Source organism: Oncorhynchus gorbuscha, linkage group LG03 (assembly GCF_021184085.1).
Source record: "Oncorhynchus gorbuscha isolate QuinsamMale2020 ecotype Even-year linkage group LG03, OgorEven_v1.0, whole genome shotgun sequence".
In the NCBI taxonomy this organism is placed as follows: Eukaryota; Metazoa; Chordata; class Actinopteri; order Salmoniformes; family Salmonidae; genus Oncorhynchus; species Oncorhynchus gorbuscha.
The window spans coordinates 80,769,580-80,791,198 of NC_060175.1; the positions used below are offsets into that span (position 1 = coordinate 80,769,580).

Here is a 21,619-nt window from a genome sequence, read left to right on the forward strand (position 1 = left end):
CTGGCATCAATTCTAAATATTTTTTCAGGTATTAAAATCCTCCTGCTTCAGGATTATTTTCCTCCTGCAACAAAAGGGGTCAAATTAAGATTCAACATCTGTATATAGGAAATAGGGTGCCATTTCAGACACAGCCTGGACTAAAAGTAGTGAAGTCTGTGTCTGTGATTGTGTGTCTGACTGTCCACAGCAAGGAGATCTGTAATAGTGGGGGCAGCTACCTGATGTGTCCTCTCTGTAAGACCTGCAAGCCCTGGAACATGTCTGATATCTGCCCCATGGCTAAGGTATTGTATGCTGGACATTTACAGTAACAAGGGGGTGTGAGTGACTGTTTGATGTGCCTATTGAAACCTCAATGCCTAATGTGTTGCTTTTATCACAATAATGAACGATCCTTATGGATAGCTTAGCCATCCCACTATAAGGAATCCATAGATGACAGGCCCATGTTGTGTGTATGTGTTGGCAGGTGGGCTACCTGTTTGACCACCCCGGGACAGTCTTCTTCAGTGTGTTCATGTCCTTTTGGGCTGTCACCTTCCTGGAGTACTGGAAACGCAAGATGGCCACCTTGGCTCACCACTGGGACTGCATGGACTTCCAGGAGGAAGAGGTCTGGATAATAGCCAATTCATTCATTTAAATTTATATTATTTTATAATTCTGTGATATGTGTTACCGTACATACTATGAAAACAGAGAATCAACAAAACTAAGTTGAGCCTCATTTGACATGTTTGTAAAATAACCCAGTTCTTGAGCAAGGGCACATCTTTATCCAGTTTTACTGTAGTATTGTTCACAGATATGGAGACTGCTTTGTTAACATATGCAGCGGTGGAAAAAGTATTCAATTATCATTAAAAAATGACTCAAGTAAAAGTGAAATACTATACTGAACAAATATATAAATGCAACATGTAAAGTGTTGGTCCCATGTTTCATGAGCTGAATTAAAAGATCACAGAGATGTTCCATACACTCAAAAATCTTATTTCTTATTCACGTGTGCTCGTCATCCTTACCAGGGTCTTGACCTGACTGCAGTTCAGCATTGTAGCCGACTTCGTAACCGATTTGCTGTTGTCGATGTTTTGGACAGAGTGCCCCATGGTGGTGGTGGGGTTATGGTATGGGCAGGAATAAAATGGCAATTTGAATGCACATAGATACTGTGACGAGATCCTGAAGCACATTATTGTGCCATTCATCTGCCGCCGTCTCCTATTGTTGTGCCATTCATCTGCCATTCATCTGCCGCGTCTCCTCATGTTTCAGCAAGATAATGCACGACGCCATGTCACAAGGATCTGTACACAATTCCTGAAAGCTGAAAATGTGCCAGTTCTTGGCCTACATACTCATCAGACATGTCACCCATTGAGCATGTTTGGGATACCTTGGATCGACAAAGTACGACGGAGTGTTCTAGTTCCCACCATTATCCAGAAACTTCACACAGCCATTGAAGAGGAGTGAGACAACATTTCACAGGCCACAATCAACTGCCTGATCAACTGTATGCAAAGCAGATGTCGCGCTGCATGAGAGAAATGGGGGTCACGCCAGATACTGACTGGTTTTCTGATCCACGCCTCTACTTTTATTTATTTTTTAATATCTATGACGAGCAGATGCATATCTGTATTCCCAGTCATGTGAAATCCATAGATTAGGGCCTAATGAATTTATTTCAATTGACGGATTTCCTTATATGAACTGCAACTCAGTTAAATCTTTGAAATGCTTGTGTTTTATTTTTGTTCAGTGTACTGTATGTACTTCAGTCAAAGTCTAAAAGTATTTGTTTTTAAATATACTTAAGTATCAAAAGTAAATGCAATTGCTACAATATACTTAGGAACCAAAAGTATAAATCATTTCACATTCCTTATATTAAACAAACGGCATGATTTTTTCATTTTTAATTTTATTTACGGATAGCCAGGACCACACTCCGACATTATTTACAAATGAAACATTTGAGTTTAGTGAGTCTGCCAGATCAGAGATAGTAGGGATAACCAGGGATGTTCTCGACAAGTGGGTGAATTGGACCATTTTCTGTCCTGCTAAGCATTCTAAATGTAACGAGTACTTTTGTGTCAGGGAAAATGTATGCAGTCAAAAGTACATTATTTTCTTTGGGAATATAGAGGAGTAAAAGTCAAAGTTGGCAAAAATATAAGTAGTAAAGTATAGATACCAAAAAAAACTACTTAAATACTTTCACCACCGAACATATGTCCCCCATTGGTTTGTGTGTGTACCTAGGAGCGTCCGCGGCCTGAGTTTGCGGCCATGGCTCCTTCTATAGAGTACAACCCAGTGACGGGAGTGAAAGAGCCCTACTTCCCAGAGAGGGCCCGGCTGTCTCGCATGCTCACTGGCTCTATGGTCATCATCATCATGGTAAGACACTCAGTTTTACTCTCTTCGTGTCCTTTGTTCTATGGTCTTTTACGTGGCGGAGTACGTCAGGGGTAGCCAGGTCCCAGATCTGTCACTGACATGACAATAATTATTATTATTATTTGAACTGTTTTAGAGCTTTTCAAAGGATCTCAAAGCGCTTCAATGACTAAACGAGTTGGCAAAACGTCATACCCTACTGATCAGGAAAAGGCCAAGAAAGGATGCCATTTTAGTGTACTGCATTTGAGACACAAGTGTGTAAATAAGGTGTAGTTGGACTAATAATTGTCGTATTCTCCTCACTCCTCTTTTTTTCTTTCTACCCCTGTCCCTAGCTGTGTGTGGTTATGATTTTCCTGGTGTCAGTGATTATGTACCGTGGAATAGTGAGTGTGATGATGTACCGCACAGGCAGTTTTGTGCTGCGCACTCAGGTACAGTACAATATTCTCTGCTCTGATAAATACAGCTGCTGACACTGGGTCAGAATACCCTTCAAAACACCTGATAATGGCTGACATCCTGCATTTAGCTAATGCTAGGAGATGCTGTACATTAGCTTGGAGTGATACATAATCTTGGATACATTAGCTTAGGTTTTCTCTGTGTGTGTGTGTGTGTGTGTGTGTGTGTGTGTGTGTGTGTGTGTGTGTGTGTGTGTGTGTGTGTGTGTGTGTGTGTGTGTGTGTGTGTGTGTGTGTGTGTGTGTGTGTGTGTGTGTGTGTGTGTGTGTGTGTGTGTGTGTGTGTGTGTGTGTGTGTGTGTGTGTGTGTGTGTGTGCGCGCGTGTGTGTGTGTGTGTGTGTGTGTGTGTGTGCGTGCGTGCTTGTGTGTGATCCCTCAGGCAGGGAACATTGCTAATATTTCCAGCAGTATGGTGAATCTGGCCCTGATTCTGCTGATGGGGCAGGTCTATACTGCGTTGGCACTGCAGCTCACTAAATGGGGTAAGAACATGACCCTCAGACACCTCCCCCTCTGCTTCAGCCAATACACTTCCACGTAATACATCTACCCACAGGGAAATCCACTTCCTTGGACTTAGATTAAGTGTCTACATCAATCACAGTGGCCTAAAATAAAAAACATTGTCTATCAGATAAGCGTGAAGACCATTTAAGCACCAAGTAGTATATTGAAAGTGGTGGTGTCATTACAGTACAGCATATGTATTTGGATACCTGTAAAGTACATTTAATGCATAATATTACCCTCAAAGATTTTTTCTCTTACTTTCATGGATTCATATTTGTTTAAATATTTTTTTTATTGTTTGATTTGTTTGTTTTGGGATGTTTGGACAGAGATGCACAGAACACAGACCCAGTATGAAGATGCATTTACCTTCAAGGTGTTTGTATTCCAGTTTGTCAACTTCTACTCCTCCCCCTTCTATGTGGCATTCTTCAAGGGAAGGTGAGAATAGAAGGTAGTGTTTATTGTTAGATGATGCAACAGGTATCTGGCTGGTTTGAAAACCCTATTCTATTGGCAGGTTTGTGGGTTATCCTGGACACTATGGTACCTTGCTTGGCATGAGAAATGAAGATGTAAGTTTTCAGAAATTACAACCCATTTTGCATACAAAGAGCCATGTTCTCATACAGACATTTTCATGTTACCTGATGTAAGTGTGTACCAGTATATTGATGTTATGCATTTCTGTGTGTCTCTACTTTGAGCGTGTGTGTGTTTCAGTGTGGTCCAGGTGGTTGTCTCATTGAACTGGCTGAGCAGCTCTTCATCATCATGGTGGGGAAACAGCTCATCAGCAATGTTCAGGAGTTTGTTATCCCGTATGTTTCCTTCCTGACTATCCTACTTCTAAATCTGGGGCGAATCCTAACTTCCACTTAAAGATGAACTATGTGAAAATCAATTAATAATTCTATTAATTTCAGTTCATGTGACAAAACAAGCAAGTATAGTGTAGAGCAGTGCAAGGCTGTCAAAGGTACGCCAAATACAAATGTGATTCACATTTTTTTTAAATGATTTTCTTCACATTTTCAAACAGTCCATTCATATTTTCCAACGGAGCTATACATTTGGGTGAGGTTTTTTTTCCCTTTCTTTTTTTAATTGAGAGACAAGCTTAAAGTTTTCTTTACTGACCATAATTTTCACTTGTTTGACCGCTTGCATGATGACGGGTTTCTCACACGACCTGCCCATATGGGTGATGTTTTTTCTCGCCTGAATCATCTGAATCTAGGATTACTACAGGGACTCTCCGCAGCTATATTCAATGTGCGGGACAAAATTGAGGCTATGATTAGGAAGTTGGAGCTCTTTTCTGTCTGCATTAACAAGGACAACACACAGGTCTTTCCATCATTGTATGATTTTTTGTGTGCAAATGAACTCAAGCTCACGGACAATGTCAAATGTGATATAGCGAAGCACCTGAGTGAGCTGGGTGCGCAATTACGCAGGTACTTTCCCAAAACGGATGACACAAACTACTGGATTCGTTATCCCTTTCATGTCCTGCGTCCAGTCCACTTACCGATATCTGAATAAGAGAGTCTTATCGAAATTGCAACAAGCGGTTCTGTGAAAATGTAATTTAATCAGAAGCCATTGCCAGATTTCTGGATAGGGCTGCGCTCAGAGTTTCATCATTGATCTATACATAGAACAGATCAAGCGCTTCTTAGACTTGTGTTCAATGCGAATGACAGATCTATAACACACATTTCTATGTTAATTTGATCACGCCACCCAAAACGTTACATACTGCAGCTTTCATTCAAATTTTCCATTAGTCTACTATTGACATCAATCCATGACTCAGTGAACATTTGGAAGTTATGACTATGTCATCCTTTGTATAACTTTTTGGCCATGAAAGTATTATGTTTTTGGGAGCACGATCTGCTTTGCTTTAGCCAACTCTTTTGTTGTCCATTCACACACCTTTACTTTTTCCATATTAGGTTGTGTTACAGCCTGAATTTAAAATGGATTACATTTAGATTTTTTTTGTCACTGACCTAAGCACAATATCCTATAATGTCAAAATGGTATTATGTTGTTAGACATTTTTACAAATGAATTCAAAATGAAAAGCTGAACTGTCTTGAGTCAATATGTATTCAACGCCTTTGTTATGGCAAGTCTAAATAAGTTCAGGAGTAAATATTTGCTTAACAAGTCACTTAATAAGTTGCATGGACTCACTCTGTGTGCAATAATACTGTTTAACATGATTTTTGAATTCCTTCTGTTCTGAACAAATAGAGTAAAAGCTCAAACAGATGACAAGAAAAAGCTCAAACCAAGTTTATTCAACCCACTAGGTGCTATAGGTGCAAATAATAATAAGTCACACAAGCATACTGTATATTCATACTTTCTGACTAGGCGGAGTCACCTTATATGACTAGGATAGAAATTTGTCTATGTTACTAGGCAAGAACGAACACTCTGTTCCTCTCATTGGTATTGTCATGGGCATGTAAGTGTGTGTGGACTGTAGATAAAGGGTTGTTATAGCGGGCCTCTCTGGCCCCCTTCCCAGAGGTTTCTTCTCTCTTCAACTGTTGACCTTATCTTGAGTTGAGTACCACATCCCTCCTGGTACTAATTTCCCCGAATCCGGCCTGCCTTATCAGGAACTGACTAGATTGTTGCTCTTTACCTCCTTCCTTAGGAATTTAAAATTCAACATTAAGATGTTTTGGAAAATTGCCTCTTGTCTCACCCAGTAACTTTCCATACAAAAAGTTCCTATTCACCCTTAAACGTAATCAATAAGTTATAATATGGTGACAGGAATAAGTATATTTCAAGTTACAATCCAACGCTACATCTCTGTACCCCAGACATACAATTATATGTAAGGTCCATCAGTTGAGCAGTGATTTTCAAGCACAGATTCAGCCACAAAGACCAGGGAGGTTTTCCAATGTCTCGCAAAGAAAGGCACCTATTGGTAGATAGGTCTATTTTTTTTAAAGTAGACAATGAATATCCCTTTGAGCATGGTGAAGTTATTAATTACCCTTTGGATGGTGTATCAATAGCTCAGTTTAGAGCATAACGCCAGGGTAGTGTATCCCGGGACCACCCATATGTAGAATGTATGCACACATGACCGCTTTGGATAAAAGTCTAAACATATATTATTATTATTATTATTATTATATTACAAACATACAGGCGTCCTTTCTAACTACGTTGCCGGGGAGGAAGCAAACTGCTCAGGGATTTCACCATGAGGCCAATGTTGACTTTAAAACAATTACAGAGTTTAATGGCTGTGATAGGATTAAACTGAGGATTGATCAACAACATTGCAAAACACGCATCCTGTTTGCAACAAGGCACTAAAGTAAGTTCTGCAAAAAATGTGGCAAAGACATTTAACTTTTTGTCCGGAATACAAAGTGTTATATTTTATATATATTTACAAGATATTACTGAGTACCACTCTCCATATTTTTAAGCATAATGTTGGCTGCCTCATGTTATAGGTATGTTTGTAATCATTATGGACTGTGGAGTTTTGCACAATTAAAAAGAAACGGAATGCAGCTAAGCACAGGCAAAATCCTAGAGGAAAACCTGGTTCAGTTTGCTTTCCACCAAACACTGGGAGATGAATTCACCATTTAGCAAGACAGTAACCTAAAATACAAAGCCAAATCTATGCTGGTGTTGCTTACTAAGAAGACAGTAAATATTCCTGAGTGGCCGAGTTACAGTTTTGACCTAAATTGGCTTAAAAATTCATTTGAACACCTTTTCTTCCCAATTTCAATCTTGTCTCATCGCTACAGTTCCCCAAACGGGCTCGGGAGGCGAAGGTCGAGTCATGCGTCCTCCGAAACATGACACACCAAACCACGCTTCTTAACACCCGCCCACTTAACCTGGAAGCCAGCCACACCAATGTGTCGGAAGAAACACAATTCACCTGATGATTGAGGTCAGCCTGTAGTATACTGTACTGCAGTATTGGCCCAGCCAGCAAATTAGCCATTGTGGTGGTGCTGAGAAATGCTCTCTCTATTTTTTTCTGTTTTTACACCCTTGCTCATTCTCTCCTCTCTTCTCCTCCCTCTCCTCCTTTCCTCCTCTCCTTAGTAAGGTGAAGGCATGGCAACAGAAGAGGGCGCTGAATAAGGTGCGGGGAACGCAGAACTCCCAGGAGCCTCGGCGGTGGGAGGAGGACTATCAGCTGGTGGAGTGCGAGGGCCTGTTTGAGGAGTACCTCGAGATCGGTAAGACAACAACCACACTCTGAGACTCTCAGAATATATTCCTTATGGATTCAGTGGATTTTTATTGCATACATGCAAATACAGTACTTGAAGGCTAAAAGTTAATGAATTACATAAAGTGTAAATCCATCAAGTTAGTAGAACTCAAAATTCAGGGATTTCACCTTTCCGGGACACAAACAAACAAAGAACAAACACAAATCGTTTTGCATACATAAAAATGTGTGAATCTTGCTGTATCAATAGTGCATGACTTGTTTGTTCTTTCAAGTGGATATTGTTGGTGTATTGTCAATGCATTACTTTCTTATATTATCATAAGAATAAAGAAAAATCCCTCCTGTCAACTCCCCCCAAGTTGCTAACTTATGACCTTCTCCATTTGTCCACAGTGCTCCAGTTTGGCTTCATCACAATCTTCGTGGCTGCGTTCCCCCTGGCACCACTCTTTGCCCTACTCAACAACTGGGCCGAGGTGCGCCTGGACGCCCACAAGTTTGTGTGTGAGTACCGGCGGCCTGTGGCCGAGCGCGCTCAGAACATCGGCGTGTGGTTTAACATCCTGGAGGCCCTGTCGCACCTGTCCGTCATCGTCAACGTGAGTCGCACAGTGGTGCTCTCATCATTACCCGTGTGCTGTATTTATTTATTTTTAAACACCTGGTCTGAAAACATCTGATAAACTTTGATTTTGTAATGTCACTTTAAGCAGTATATTAAAATGATTCTAATATTATTATGTCGAGTTTTTATCATTTGTGTTCATTTTAATTTACTGTACCATAAAATAATTTTGTATGTCATTACTACCCCTTTCAGGCTTTCTTGATCGCCTTCACGTCGGATTTCTTACCACGACTGCTCTACCAGTACAAGTTTGACAACGATCTGAACGGATATGTTAATTTCACTCTGGCCTATGCTCCTCCCAGCTACACCAGCCATCCCATGTGCAGGTAACTGTGATCATAAATATACACTGGAACATAATATAGTAGATATAGTATAGCTGTTGTACATAAAGGCATGGTTCAGTGAAATGACATGTTTAGATATGTGATTCCATCGCTTGGCAGCAGTCTATGGAAAAGGAGTGACTGCAATCCACATTTTGGTGTTGTTAAAGGGATAGTGCGAGATTTTTGCAATTAAGCCGGGGAGGGCATTTTTGATGGGGTGGGGGCCACAAAATAATCTGAGCTCATCATGAGGAGCCACAGTGGCTTTGCGGGTCTGTGTACCCAAATACATCCCCACCTTGCGAGTGTGATTGTGGAGGCCAGGTCATCTGTTGCAGCACTCTCCTTCTCGGTCAAATATCCCTTGTGTTTTGGGTCATTGTCCTGTTGAAAAACAAATTATAGTCCCACTAAGTGCAAACCAGATGGGATGGCGTATCACTGCAGAATGCTGTGGTAGCAATTCTGTTTAAGTGTGCCTTGATATCCAAAGAAATCACAAGAGAGTGTCATTGGCAAAGCACCTCCACACCATCACACCTCCTCCTCCATGCTTCAAGGTGGGAACCACACATGCGGAGATCATCCATTCACCTACTCTGCGTCTCACAAAGACATGGCAGATGGAACCAAAAATCTCCCATTTTGACTCATCAGACCAGAGGACAGATTTCCACCGGTCTAAAGTACATTGCTCATGTTTCTTGGCCCAAGCAAGTTTCTTCTTATTATTGGTGTCCTTTAGTAGTGGTTTCTTTGCAGCAATTTGACCATGAAGGCCTGATTCATGCAGTCTCCTCTGAACAGTTGATGTTGAGATGTGTCTGTTACTTGAACTCTGTGAAGCATTTATTTGGGCTGCAATCTGAGGTGCAGTTAATTGCCAATTTCTGAGGCTGGTAACTCTAATAAACTTATCCTCTGCAGCAGAGGTAAATCTGGGTCTTCCTATCCTGTAACAGGCCTCATGAGAGCTTGTTTCATCATAGCACATGATTGTTTTTGAGCCTGTAATCGAACCCACAACTGCTGATGCTCCAGATACTCACTAGTCTAAAGAAGGCCAGTATTATTACTTCTTTAATCAGAACCACAGTTTTCAGCTGTGCTAACATAGTTGCAAAAGGGTTTTCTAATGATCAATTAGTCTTTTAAAATTATACGCCTGGATTAGCTAACACAACGTGCTAACACAAAGTGCCATATATATGTATATATATGTGTGTGTATATATATGTGTGTATATATATATATATGTGTATATGTATATACAGTGGAGCAAAAAAAGTATTTAGTCAGCCACCAATTGTGCAAGTTCTCCCACTGAAAAAGATGAGAGAGGCCTGTAATTTTCATCATAGATACACTTCAACTATGACAGACAAAATGAGATAAAACCTTGGGTTTGCACAACTGAAGAATTTCTGCACAAACTGTCAGAAACCGTTTCAGGGAAGTTCATCTGCATGCTCGTTGTCCTCACCACCACTTGACCTGACTGCTATTTGGTGTCGTAACCGACTTCTGTGGGCAAATGCTCACCTTTGACTGCCACTGACACGCTGGAGAAGTGTGCTCTTCACAAATGAATCCTGGTTTCAACTATACCGGGCAGATGGCGTGTATGGCGTCGTGTGGGCGATCAGTTTGCTGATGTCTACGTTGTGAACAGAGTGCGGTTATAGTTTGGGCAGGCATAAGCTACGGACGACAAACACAATTGCATTTTAAAAATGGCAATTTGAATGCACGGAGATACCGTGACGAGATCCTAAGGCCCATTGTCGTGCCATTCATCCACCGCTATCACTTCCATGTTTCAGCATGATAATGCACGGCCCCATATCTGTACACAATTCCTGGAAGCTGATAATGTCCCAGTTCTTCCATGGCCTGCATACTCACCAGACATGTAACCCATTGAGCATGTTTGGGATGCTCTGGATCGAAGTGAACAACAGCCATTGATGAGGAGTGGGACAACATTCCACAGGCCACAATCAACAGCCTGATCAACTCTATGCGGAGGAGATGTGTCACACTACATGAGGCAAATGGTGGTCACACCAGATACTGACTGGTTTTCTGATCCACCTTTTTTTTAAAGGTATCTGTAATCAACAGATGCATATCTGTTATCCCAGTCATGTGAAATCCATAGATTAGGGCCTAATGAATTTATTTCAATTGACTGATTTCCTTATATGAGCTGTAACTCAGTAAAATGTTTGAAATTGTTGCGTGTTGCGTTTATATTTTTGTTCAGTGAGTATACCAAGCATTAGGAACACCTTCCTAATTTTGAGTTGCACCCTCCATTTTGCCCTCAGAACAGCCTCAATTTGTCGGGGCATGGACTCTACAAGGTGTCGAAAGCGTTCCACAGGGATTCTGGCCTATGTTGACTCCAATTCTTCCCACCGTTGTGTCAAGTTAGCTGGATGTCTATTGGGTGGTGGACCATTCTTGATACACACAGGAAACTATTGATTGTAAAAAAACAACCAGCATTGCAGTTCTTGACACAAACTGGTGCACCTGGCACCTACTACCATACTCTGTTCAAAGGCACTTACATATTTTGTCTTGCCCATTCAGCCCCTGAATGCCACACATACACAATCCATATCTCAATTGTATCAAGGCTTAACAATCCTTATTTAACCTGTCTTCTCCTCTTCATATACACTGATTTGAAGTGGATTTAACAAGTGACATCAATAAGCTTTCACCTGGATTCACTTGGTCAGTCTGTGTCAGTTGTTTTTTTCGTGTTTTGTATACTCAGTGTATATAAAATATATTACTTTATTTGTAAAATGTATCTGCAGGCCTACAACAATGGTGTCCCTCGGGGCCTCCAGTTGCCCATCCCTGATCTTTGGCTTAATTGCTCTATCCCTTTGTCGTGTCTTTGCTATGCCGGATTAAGTGATATGACATGCTATTCTATAAAATAATTTCTCTGTAATTAATATTACCTGATTGAACTAATCATGTAAATGTAATTAACTAGGAAGTCGGGGCATCACAAAGGAATGTTTATAGAGCTGTTATCTTCCGAATGAACTCTTCCAGACCTAGTAATCTTTTACATCAGTAGCAGTCAATTGTTAATCGTCACCTTATTCAGTCTCATCTGAACATCGTAGGATTCTTGGTTATCTTCACGGACCCTGGCTAACAAGTTGAATCAGCAATACCATTTTTTCTTTATTATTTATTTACTAAATACCTAAAAAGTCACACAGAATTACATAAACACAGGATGGATCATACATTGATTACTAATTATGTCATACATGAAAAACGTCCCTGGTGGACGGAGCCAAAATGACGGCTGGTTACACAAAGGAAAGGGGGTTGGGTTTGAATGAAAGCGCGGGGAGACTGAGGAACAAAAGGTTCTTTGTCTCTATCGGACCTTAGGAAGCTATGCTATCGTAAATACAGAATCTTATGCATTCTAAATAACCGCCCATTTGGAAAAGAAAAATGCAATAAATATTTACTCTGAGCTGCGATTCGATCGGTTGGTCGTAGATGGAAGGCCGGGTTGTCCTTTGAAGAATGTCTGGTGGTAGAATGGCGTGGTAAAATGGCTACTTTGTCCGTCCTTTCCTAGCCCACGTTTACAGCTGCTGACGCTAACGCAACGGCTAGGAGGTATCACTTCTTTAGTGAATAAAAGTTAAAAGTTCATACCAAGTTGCCATGCTATATGCTCATGCTATATTCTGGCTGGTATCGTCGAAATTCATTCTTCCAGCGTGTAGATCGTCACCTTCACGTTGAGATTCGATGCTAATTTCGTTAAGTTCTTGTTGTTCAACCAGAGCTCACGCTGAGGTTGGCTTAGTTCTGTAGGTGTTTTTGTCCTTTTAACACAGTGACAGCAAGTCCTCACGTCCTTGGAACATAAAGTAGTATTTTTGTCAACAGGCTTATATCGTGTTGAAGAGAAGGGCGTGTTTCATAGTTTTACAACCAATGTCTGTTCACTTGGGCGGGGCCTCTGAGTGAGCAGAGTTTACTCTATGACAAACTTTTCTCTCATTAAGAAACTAAAATTACATTTAATCTTTTCACAAACAGTTTCCTATTTAAACATTTAAATTGCACAACAATTCCATGTGAATCTGATAACTAGAATGTGTAGACTTTCCAAGATACAGTTTATGCCATACTATCATTAGTAGTAATGTCTCAGACAACAACTGATCTGACATCATACTCTTTAAGTACCAATGCATATTTTCAACTGGGTGGATTATCTAAATATGATTCTGTTTCCCACCTTTTGATGTTACCAGACTGGACTGGATGTTAACAAAGGCTTTCCAAGAATCAACTCTATAAAGTAGAGAGAGGGAAAAGGGGAAAGGTATTTATGGGGGTCATTAACCTCCCCCAACAGGCCAACATCATGACACCTTTAAACTAGCCAACTGCTAACAAATGCTATAAGCATTTTTATACCAAAACTCCATGAAAGTCAAATTCTCCTGTTTTAGCATGTTTTAAATGTCATGCCCATGTCTGTCCAGTAGAGGGCACAATTGATGTTGGCAACCCTGATCTGTTGTTCTTACCCTGACTGTGTGTTCTGTTGTCTGTAGATATAAAGCCTTTAGGGACAACAATGGAAATTACACTCTGATTTACTGGGAACTCCTGGCTGTGAGGTTAGGCTTCATCATCGCTTTTGAGGTACGCAAGGATCTGTCTGTCTGTCTGCCTGCCTGCCTGCCTGCCATGTCCACCTTTCTATTCATTACTTGTCTTGTCCTGTTCTTACCCCCTTATCTACTACTTGTGTATGTTATTGTGTACCTTTTATCATTTGAAGCTTGCTTGCTCCCTACTAATCTTTGCCTCTCCATCCTCACATGGTATTTTACTCTTTAATATTTTATCACCTTAACTCTGTTGATACTGCTCTTCTCAGAATCCCTCTACTTCCACTGAGGAGTCTCTGTGATTTCACCCTCGGTCCTCTTTTCCATCTGTCTCTCTCTGTCTCTTTCTCTATTCTCTACCTTCCTGTCACCGCTAATGTGTGCTATTTTTCCCTCCCTCCCTCTCTTCAGCATGTGGTGTTCATTGTCCTGCGAGCAATAGACTGGATGGTGCCGGACGTCCCTGAGTCTCTGGGGCTGAAGGTGAAGAGGGAGCGCTACCTGGCCAAGCAGGCCCTGGCAGACAACCAGGAGGCCCTGTTGGTGAGTCATCGAGGTTCGGCCTCCAGCCAAGGTTAGTGGAACACAGCGATGCTCACACACCCTCACCACACACACACTGCTTTGCTGCACGGAATCATTGTGCTGGTCAGGTCGGTCAGGTCGTTATTGCAAAAGAGAATGTGTTGTAATTTGTCATGACTTTCCTGGGTAAATAAATGCACAAAACACAGACAGGCACACTCACACACACCCACTGCAAGCCACCATTGGCCCCACCTCCTCCACTTTCATGCTGTATCATTGACCTACCAAAGAAGCAATGCAAAGTCATCTGCTTGTTATGACTCTTTGATATGTCCTGGATCCCTTAAAAGGCTTCCTGGTTTGTCTCCTTTCCATCATGACCGGTGATAAACGTACACTTAATGGGTTTCCACCACCTTGCCATTTTAACCTGTCCAAGGCCTTTCAAATCAATGGTCATCAGGAGAGCTGATCGTGGACTACAGGAAAAGGCGGGCCTGTTCGGCCCCCATTAACATCGATGGGGCTGTAGTGGAGCGGGTCGAAAGTTTCAAGTTCCTTGGTGTCCACATCACCAACGAACTATCATGGTCCAAACACACCAAGTCAGCCGTGAAGAGGGCACGACAACACCTTTTCCCCCTCAGGAGACTGAAAAGATTTGGCATGGGTCCTCAGATCATCAAAAAGCTCTACAGCTGCACCATCGAGAGCATCCTGATCGGTTGCATCACCGCCTGGTATGGCAACTGTTCGGCATCTGACCGTCAGGCGCTACAGAGGGTAGCACGTATGGCCCAGTACATCACTGGGGCCAAGCTTCCTGCCATCCAGGACCTATATACATACTGTCAGAGGAAAGACCCAAAAATGGTCAAAGACCCCAGTCACCAAAGTCAAGCAGTACCGGAGCGCCAAGCCATAAGACTGCTGAACAATTAATCAAATGGCCACCGGACCCCCCCCCACACACACACTGTTTATTATCTATGCAGAGTAACTTCACCCCTACCTACATGTACAAATTACCTCTACTAACCTGTACCCCCTCACATTGACTCGGTACCGGTACCCCCTGTATATAGCCTCGTTATTGTTTTGTTTTTTATTGTTACTTTTTATTCATGTTTACTTCAGTTTATTTTGTAAATATTTTCTTAACTCTTTCTTGAACTGCACTGTTAAGTAAGCATTTCACGGTAATATCTACACATGTTGTATTCTGGGCATGTGACAAATAAAGTTTGATTTGAGAGAAAGCCTCTTGACGGGAAGGAGACAAGGAGAGAAAGCATATTAAAACTATTGGGGGACACAGGCTCTTATGTGTTCACTCACCTCACTCCATTGTTTGATACAGTGCCAATAGTAAAACACCCATTACCTCATTAGGGAGTGTGTTATCCATGTTAAATATTATACCTGTGGCTACTCATTAGCTAGGGCTCCTGTTCATATGAAATTATACAGATGTACAGTAAGTCATTAAGGATATGAATTGATGACTCGGTGTGAGTCCCAAATGGCTCCCTATTCCCTACATAGTGCACTACTTTTGACCAGGGCATCCATAGGGCTCTGGTCAAAAGTAGTGCACTATATTGGGAATAGGGTGCCATTTGGGACTCAGAACGCTCATTGAATCCACTGTAAATTTCCTGGAGTATTATGGGTGGTAAAACAGGAGACATGTTGAAGTAACTGCTTGACTGAAATTATCTAAAGCTGCTGTTATTAAGTTACATATCACTGAAACCAATTTGGTCTCAATAAATTAATTGCAGACTTTATAGCCTTTTAAATGCCCCCCCACCAAAGGCTTGACTCAATGCCCCCCACCAATGGCTAGCCTGGTTGCTCTGTCATTCATACTCAATAAAATAAAATAAAATTCAGATTCTGTTGTCTGCCGAGTTGACAACCTAGTTGTGCACGAACACGTGCGTACACACACACATGCACACATACACACACATAAGCAATGGCTAACCACACGCAATGTTTAAAGACTGGACTACAATGGTCATAATATGGCCCCAGAAATGCTCAAGTGCTCAAAGCCTAACCCATAAAACATTAACCTAAGTTAATGCATCCATAACGCTCTTCCCCTGGAATGTGTAGTCTCTCTCTCTCGCCGCATCCCATCAGCACGAGACTGGTGCTTTCTCAACCATTGTTTCTCTTTGTGGTCGTGTCAGTTGTGTGGTGGTGTGTGTGCTTCCCTGTGTTCTGACCATGCCGTTTTGGTCGTTGTGTTTCTTGTCGTGAAGGTCTTGGATGGGGTGAGTAGACAATCTCACTCCTGCAGTCTGTTGTGTTTCTATTAGGTATATATACTGAGTGTATGAAACATTATGAACACCTGCTTTTTAGACTGACCAGGTGAATACAGGTGAAAGCTATGATCCACATGTTAAATCCACTTATTGATGTCACATGTTAAATCCACTTCAATCAGTGTAGATTAATGGGAGAAGAGGTTAAAGAAGGATTCTTAAGCCTTGAGACAATTGAGACATCGATTGTGTATGTGTACCATCCAGAGGGTGAATGGGCAAGACAAATATTTAAGTGCCTTTGAACGGGGTATGGTAGTAGATGCCAGTTTGTGTCAAGAACTGCAACGCTGCTGGGTGTTTCACACTCAACATTTTGCCATGCTTGTCAAGAATGTTCCACCACCCAAAGAACATCCAGTAAACTTGACACAATTGTGGGAAGCATTCGAGTCAACATGGACCAGCATCCCTGTGGAAAGCTTTCATCACCTTGTAGAGTCCATGACCCAACGAATTGAGGCAGTTCTGAGGGCAAAAGGGGGCTGTGTAACTCAGTATTAGGAAGGTGTTCTTAATGTTTTGTACACTCAGTGTATGTAATATTCTGATATGAAGTTTAAGGCGCACAACAAGAAAGGCCATTCTTATCAATCCATAAAAGATGTTGTCTTGTAAAATGAGTTTTATGCTATAATTCAGTAACACAATATGATGTAGCACCTTTGTGTCTACTGTCTGTATGTTTGCTCTTGTGTGCTTCAGTGTTCTCTACAGTTGTTCTAACCAAAGCTGTACTCATGTTGTCTCTCCTTCCTCATTTTCTCCCTGAACAAACTCAACTGTACTGTATGCCTCGAAGCAAGCAACGCGTCCTTTGGCAACATGAGTTAGAACGGTAGTGCTGAACTTCTGCACCAAGAGAAGCAGAACAGATGGAGAGGAGGGGTAGAGGGAGATAAGAGATTCCTTTGCATTTCAGGCCCCATCAATGGATTTGTTTCCCTGTTGCTCTCCGTCTGTTGTCTATGGTCAGTCTCTAGGTTTGTTTTCGGAAGGGATGACTTATCCGCAAAGGGCCGGTGTGGTTGCAGGTATTTGTTCTAGCCAAGCTGTAACACATCTGATTCAATGACCAACTTTTCATTAAAACTTTGATTAGTTTAATAAGATTTGTTACTGCTGGGCTGAGACAAAACCTGGCACCTACAGTGGCTTTTTGCTGGTATTATTGGCCAGAACGGCCACCACCTGGTTTTCAGTATGTGAGAGTGGGTTTGTATTATTCCATTTTTTTTCTTGACTATTAGCAGATGACTTGACCTCCTTCAACTCTGATGATTTGTAATGCTCTCACTGTGTTAAATGGACAAGCTTGATTTACTCAAACAGTAATGTTGTCTACACTTTTCTTCAGACAGCCTGCTCTGTTGTGTGTAGGTATACATAAATATTTATATATGTGAAACTGGTCCTGCTTTTCTATACTATCACTACACTATATTTGTATGGAGATAAAACCCGAAACATATCTTGTTTATCTTGTTGGTATAAGAGTTACTGATGTACTATCATAGGATTGAAGTCCTCCTGCATGTGTTACCTGTTTTGTGCGAACTGTTTTGCATTTCAATATTAATAATGTTTACATACTGTTTTAATTACTTTATATATATATACTGTATTTTAGTAATGGCTCATCCTATATAACTACTGCTGTACACACATTTATATTCACATACTGTCCATAATGTCTATACACATCATTCACAGACGCATATACAATATTATTTATATTCCGGACTCATTTCTGGAAGCTAATTTCTTGCAATTCTATCCATTTTCCTACGTGGTTTTGTACTGTGTACTTACAGTACATATTGTATTCTTGACATAGCTCATTGTAGTATTTATACTATTACAGTACATTGAATTGAATTTTAGTTACACTGTTTATACACACCGCATATTTATTTCTATGTTGGATTCTTGACATAGGTCACACTAATATTTCTACTGCTCTATATATAATTTCTAGTATATCTTGTGTAAATTCATCCAATGTATACACTGTACTTATAAATTGCATTTGGATTACTGTTACAGTGCTATTTTCGTTGTTAATTGGATTCGTTCCGACATTTCTTGATTTCTTGTTGTTCTTTCCGTTTTTTGGGGTTTTGAAATGAATTATTTGTGTACCTGTTTGATATTTCACTGCATTGTTAGGTGCTACTAACATAAGCATTTCACTGCACCCGCTAGCTACAACATCTACTTGGTTGGATGAATTTGACATTTTTGATCCTCCAAATACATTTTCAAAGTGCTAGATACTGCCGTTGTCAAATAAAATCTCAAATATGTTCTCAAATTTCGTAATGCCGGAGAACTTATCTTACCAAAAAATCTTCTCCTCCCTTCCTCCCCACTCGCTCGGAAACATGACCCCCTCAGAAAATGAGAAATCCAGACAGATGAAACCCCTCTGATTTATTAGGAGTCAGAGAGAGACAGGTGTTCTGTTAATGATTTCTCTCCCTCCTTTCCCTCTTCTCCTACGCACCCTTCCAAAATATTCCTATTGCCTTGGGCAACTCTCTCTCTCTCTCGCCCTGTCTCTTTTCGCTCTCTCTCTCGCCCTCTCTCTCTACTGCTGTAGCGTTCATGTTTTGATTGTTATGATTGCTGTGAGTGTGTTCTTTTGCCATTCAGCCTGCAGGAAGTGTGCGCTAGTACATGTCAACTAGTGGAGGCAGGTATGCAACGTGGACACAGCCTCCACCAGACACTGTGTGTGTCCCAAATGGCACCATATTCTATATACTGTAGTACACTACACTACTTGTCAAAAGTCATGCACGATGTAGGCAATAAGGTGCTATTTAGGACAGAGACACTGTACTAATAGTGCTCCCCTTATACCTCAACACCACACTTAACAGAGCAGGGAAGCACTCAAAGGCAGGGAGTGAGAACCCATAACACCACCCAATGGTATTCAGTTGATTGAAAAGTGTCAACTTGTCATTTATCCACAGACAAGTTGCCATTGTAAGATTGAATGTACAATATTGAGTAGTTATGAAAGCACATCAACTGCCAACTAGAGACATAATTTATATGATTGATTTCTGGTTAATTGTTAGACATCATGAAAATAAAACTCAGAAAGTCAACTTCAAAACACGTCAGTGTTAACTGTTGTTTTTTAAATGTTTAATTAGGGAGTTACAGTGCTAGAGTGGTAGAAGCCAAGGAGTTCAAGCATGTCTTGTAGATACTTTCTTTCTGCAAACTGATATTTTTCTACCTACTTAATCACACACACACACACACACACACACACACACACACACACACACACACACACACACACACACACACACACACACACACACACACACACACACACACACACACACACACACACACACACACACACACACACACACACACACACACACACACACACACACACACACACACACACACACATGCCTGAGCACACACACTGTCTACTTCCCACCCCTTTCCCCCTCCTACCTGCCTGCTATCCACTTGCAGTACATTTTTGTTGACACACGAGAATCCGACCCATGCATGCATGCATGCACACACACACACACACACACAGACAGACACACTCTCACACATACTCACAGAGAGGAAATATTTTTCACTCACGCAGATGACTGCTAGCTCACTCCTCTCTCCCTTTCTTTCTATAAGCAGGTGTTAATATCCAACACTAAACTATTAGAGACCGACAAAGAGAGAGGAGAGGGAGGATAGAAAGAATAGGAGAGAGTGCACTACCCCAACAGTAGCAGAGGGAGAAAAAGAGAGCGAGAAGGATTGTGAGCAAGGAGAGGGAGAGCAAAAGCTTAAAGAGGGATCTGCATGGTAAGTAGCCAGAAGAGCGAACACTTAAAACATTTTTTTAAACTGCTTTTTGGTGGAGAAGGAGAAGAGGGATACAACGGAGGAGTCTGGACCCTGTCGACCAGTTCCCTTGCCTGGGCACACTGGTCTTCAGACGAGTGGAGTAAAAAGTGAAGGAGAACGACTGAAGGGATAGAAGCCGGGAGGAACACAAGGCAGTCATGGATAGCACATAGAGGCTCAGCCAGACGCTAGGATGGCCTGGATTCTCACACTGTCGCTGGCAACCGTCCAGCCCAGAAGCTACTGATACTCATGAGGTAGTATAGCCTATCTATCCATATGGATTCCTATCTCTCTCTCTCTCTGTGCATTGTAATGTGGAATGTAGACTCAGTGTGTACCATTGTTAGATGTTGTGACCTTCGGATAAGGGTGTGGTCTGGTATGGGGCGGATTATGATGTTGAATATGAAAGTTAATCCTGGCTGTGTTTTCTTTTTTGGGGGGGGGGGAAGTCAAAACAGTGCCATGGGGCTGCTTTCAGACTATTGCTTTGCTGCGGGTCAGATGCACACATTTTGAGGTAGACGGAAAAATAGATAATCAAAAACACCCTCAATTTTACATTATATTGAAAAAAGCACCAGGTCATATTATGTTATTTTCATGGCATTTGAACTGAGAGTGTGTGTTCCTCTAATGTGCAGTCGACATGTGCTTTTAGAGTAAGACAGTTTGTGATAGTTCAAGGGTCAATTTTCATTATCATATGGGTGTACTCCATAATATTTCACTGTTATGGAATTAAAATGTATTTTAAAGTGCATTTAACAACTCAATAAATGTAATAGAGTAAAATATGTACAACAACAATAACAATCCCTGACATTTGCTCTAATCCAGAGACTGACTTTACAGTCTGAGACAGTATTGTGTACTGTATAAGGATTATGTATCCATATAATGCACACAGGCATCTGTCACTACATATAGATACTTTAGGAACACCACCTAAAGTACAGATTCAAACTTTCACATCAATTATTCATTAAAATTGTAAAATATTATATTGGAAGCGTTCAGTGGTGTAAAGTACTTAAGTAAAAATACAGTTTTAACTGTAAATAAAGTATTCACAACCCTTTACTTTTTACACATTTTGATGTGTTTCAGCCTGAATTTAAAATGGATTACATTTAGATTTTGTGTCAGTGGCCTACAAACAATACCCCATAATGTCAAAGTGGAATTATGTTTTTAGGAATGTTTTGAAATGAATTAAAAGAAAAAGCTGAAATCAGTTAGGAAAGCTAAGACCAGCTTTTTCAAACAGAAATTTTCATCCTGTAGCACTAATTCCAAAAAGTTTTGGGACACTGTAAAGTCGATGGAGAATAAGAGCACCTACTCCCAGCTGCCAACTGCACTGAGGCTAGGAAACACTGTCACCACCGACAGATCTACGATAATGGATCATTTCAATAAGCATTTTTCTACGGCTGGCCATGCTTTCCACCTGGCTACCGCTACCCCGGCCAACAGCTCAGCACCCCCTGCAGCAACTTGCCCAAGTCCCCCCCCCCCGCCTCTCCTTCGCCCAAATCCAGACAGCTGATGTTCTGAAAGAGCTGCAAAATCTGG

General features: G+C 41.2%; 2 protein-coding genes across 4 annotated transcripts in view; both read left to right on the plus strand.

Annotated features, from left to right (window-relative positions):
* The window catches only part of LOC124032015 (anoctamin-7-like), a 47,516-nt gene extending 29,497 nt beyond the window's left edge, over positions 1–18,019 (plus strand). Inside the window, exons 11-24 of one of the 2 annotated variants that reach the window (XM_046343952.1) lie at positions 191–287; positions 473–616; positions 2,278–2,415; positions 2,754–2,852; positions 3,262–3,364; positions 3,722–3,833; positions 3,913–3,967; positions 4,116–4,213; positions 7,509–7,645; positions 8,038–8,243; positions 8,465–8,601; positions 13,224–13,314; positions 13,695–13,857; positions 16,953–18,019. In XM_046343952.1, the coding sequence (XP_046199908.1) occupies positions 191–287; positions 473–616; positions 2,278–2,415; positions 2,754–2,852; positions 3,262–3,364; positions 3,722–3,833; positions 3,913–3,967; positions 4,116–4,213; positions 7,509–7,645; positions 8,038–8,243; positions 8,465–8,601; positions 13,224–13,314; positions 13,695–13,857; positions 16,953–16,984 (1,612 nt within the window). In that variant the 3' untranslated portion in view covers positions 16,985–18,019. The remainder of the gene's footprint in view (positions 1–190; positions 288–472; positions 617–2,277; positions 2,416–2,753; positions 2,853–3,261; positions 3,365–3,721; positions 3,834–3,912; positions 3,968–4,115; positions 4,214–7,508; positions 7,646–8,037; positions 8,244–8,464; positions 8,602–13,223; positions 13,315–13,694; positions 13,858–16,952) is intronic. The other variant, XM_046343953.1, reaches the window with a different exon arrangement.
* Positions 18,020–19,678: 1,659 nt separating this feature from the next.
* Positions 19,679–21,619, plus strand: part of LOC124032016 (rho guanine nucleotide exchange factor 19-like) — a 38,687-nt gene continuing 36,746 nt past the window's right edge. Inside the window, exon 1 of one of the 2 annotated variants that reach the window (XM_046343954.1) lies at positions 19,679–19,996. In XM_046343954.1, coding sequence (XP_046199910.1) covers positions 19,994–19,996 — 3 coding nt within the window. In that variant the 5' untranslated portion in view covers positions 19,679–19,993. Of the gene's footprint in view, positions 20,296–21,619 lie in introns of both variants that reach the window. The other variant, XM_046343955.1, reaches the window with a different exon arrangement.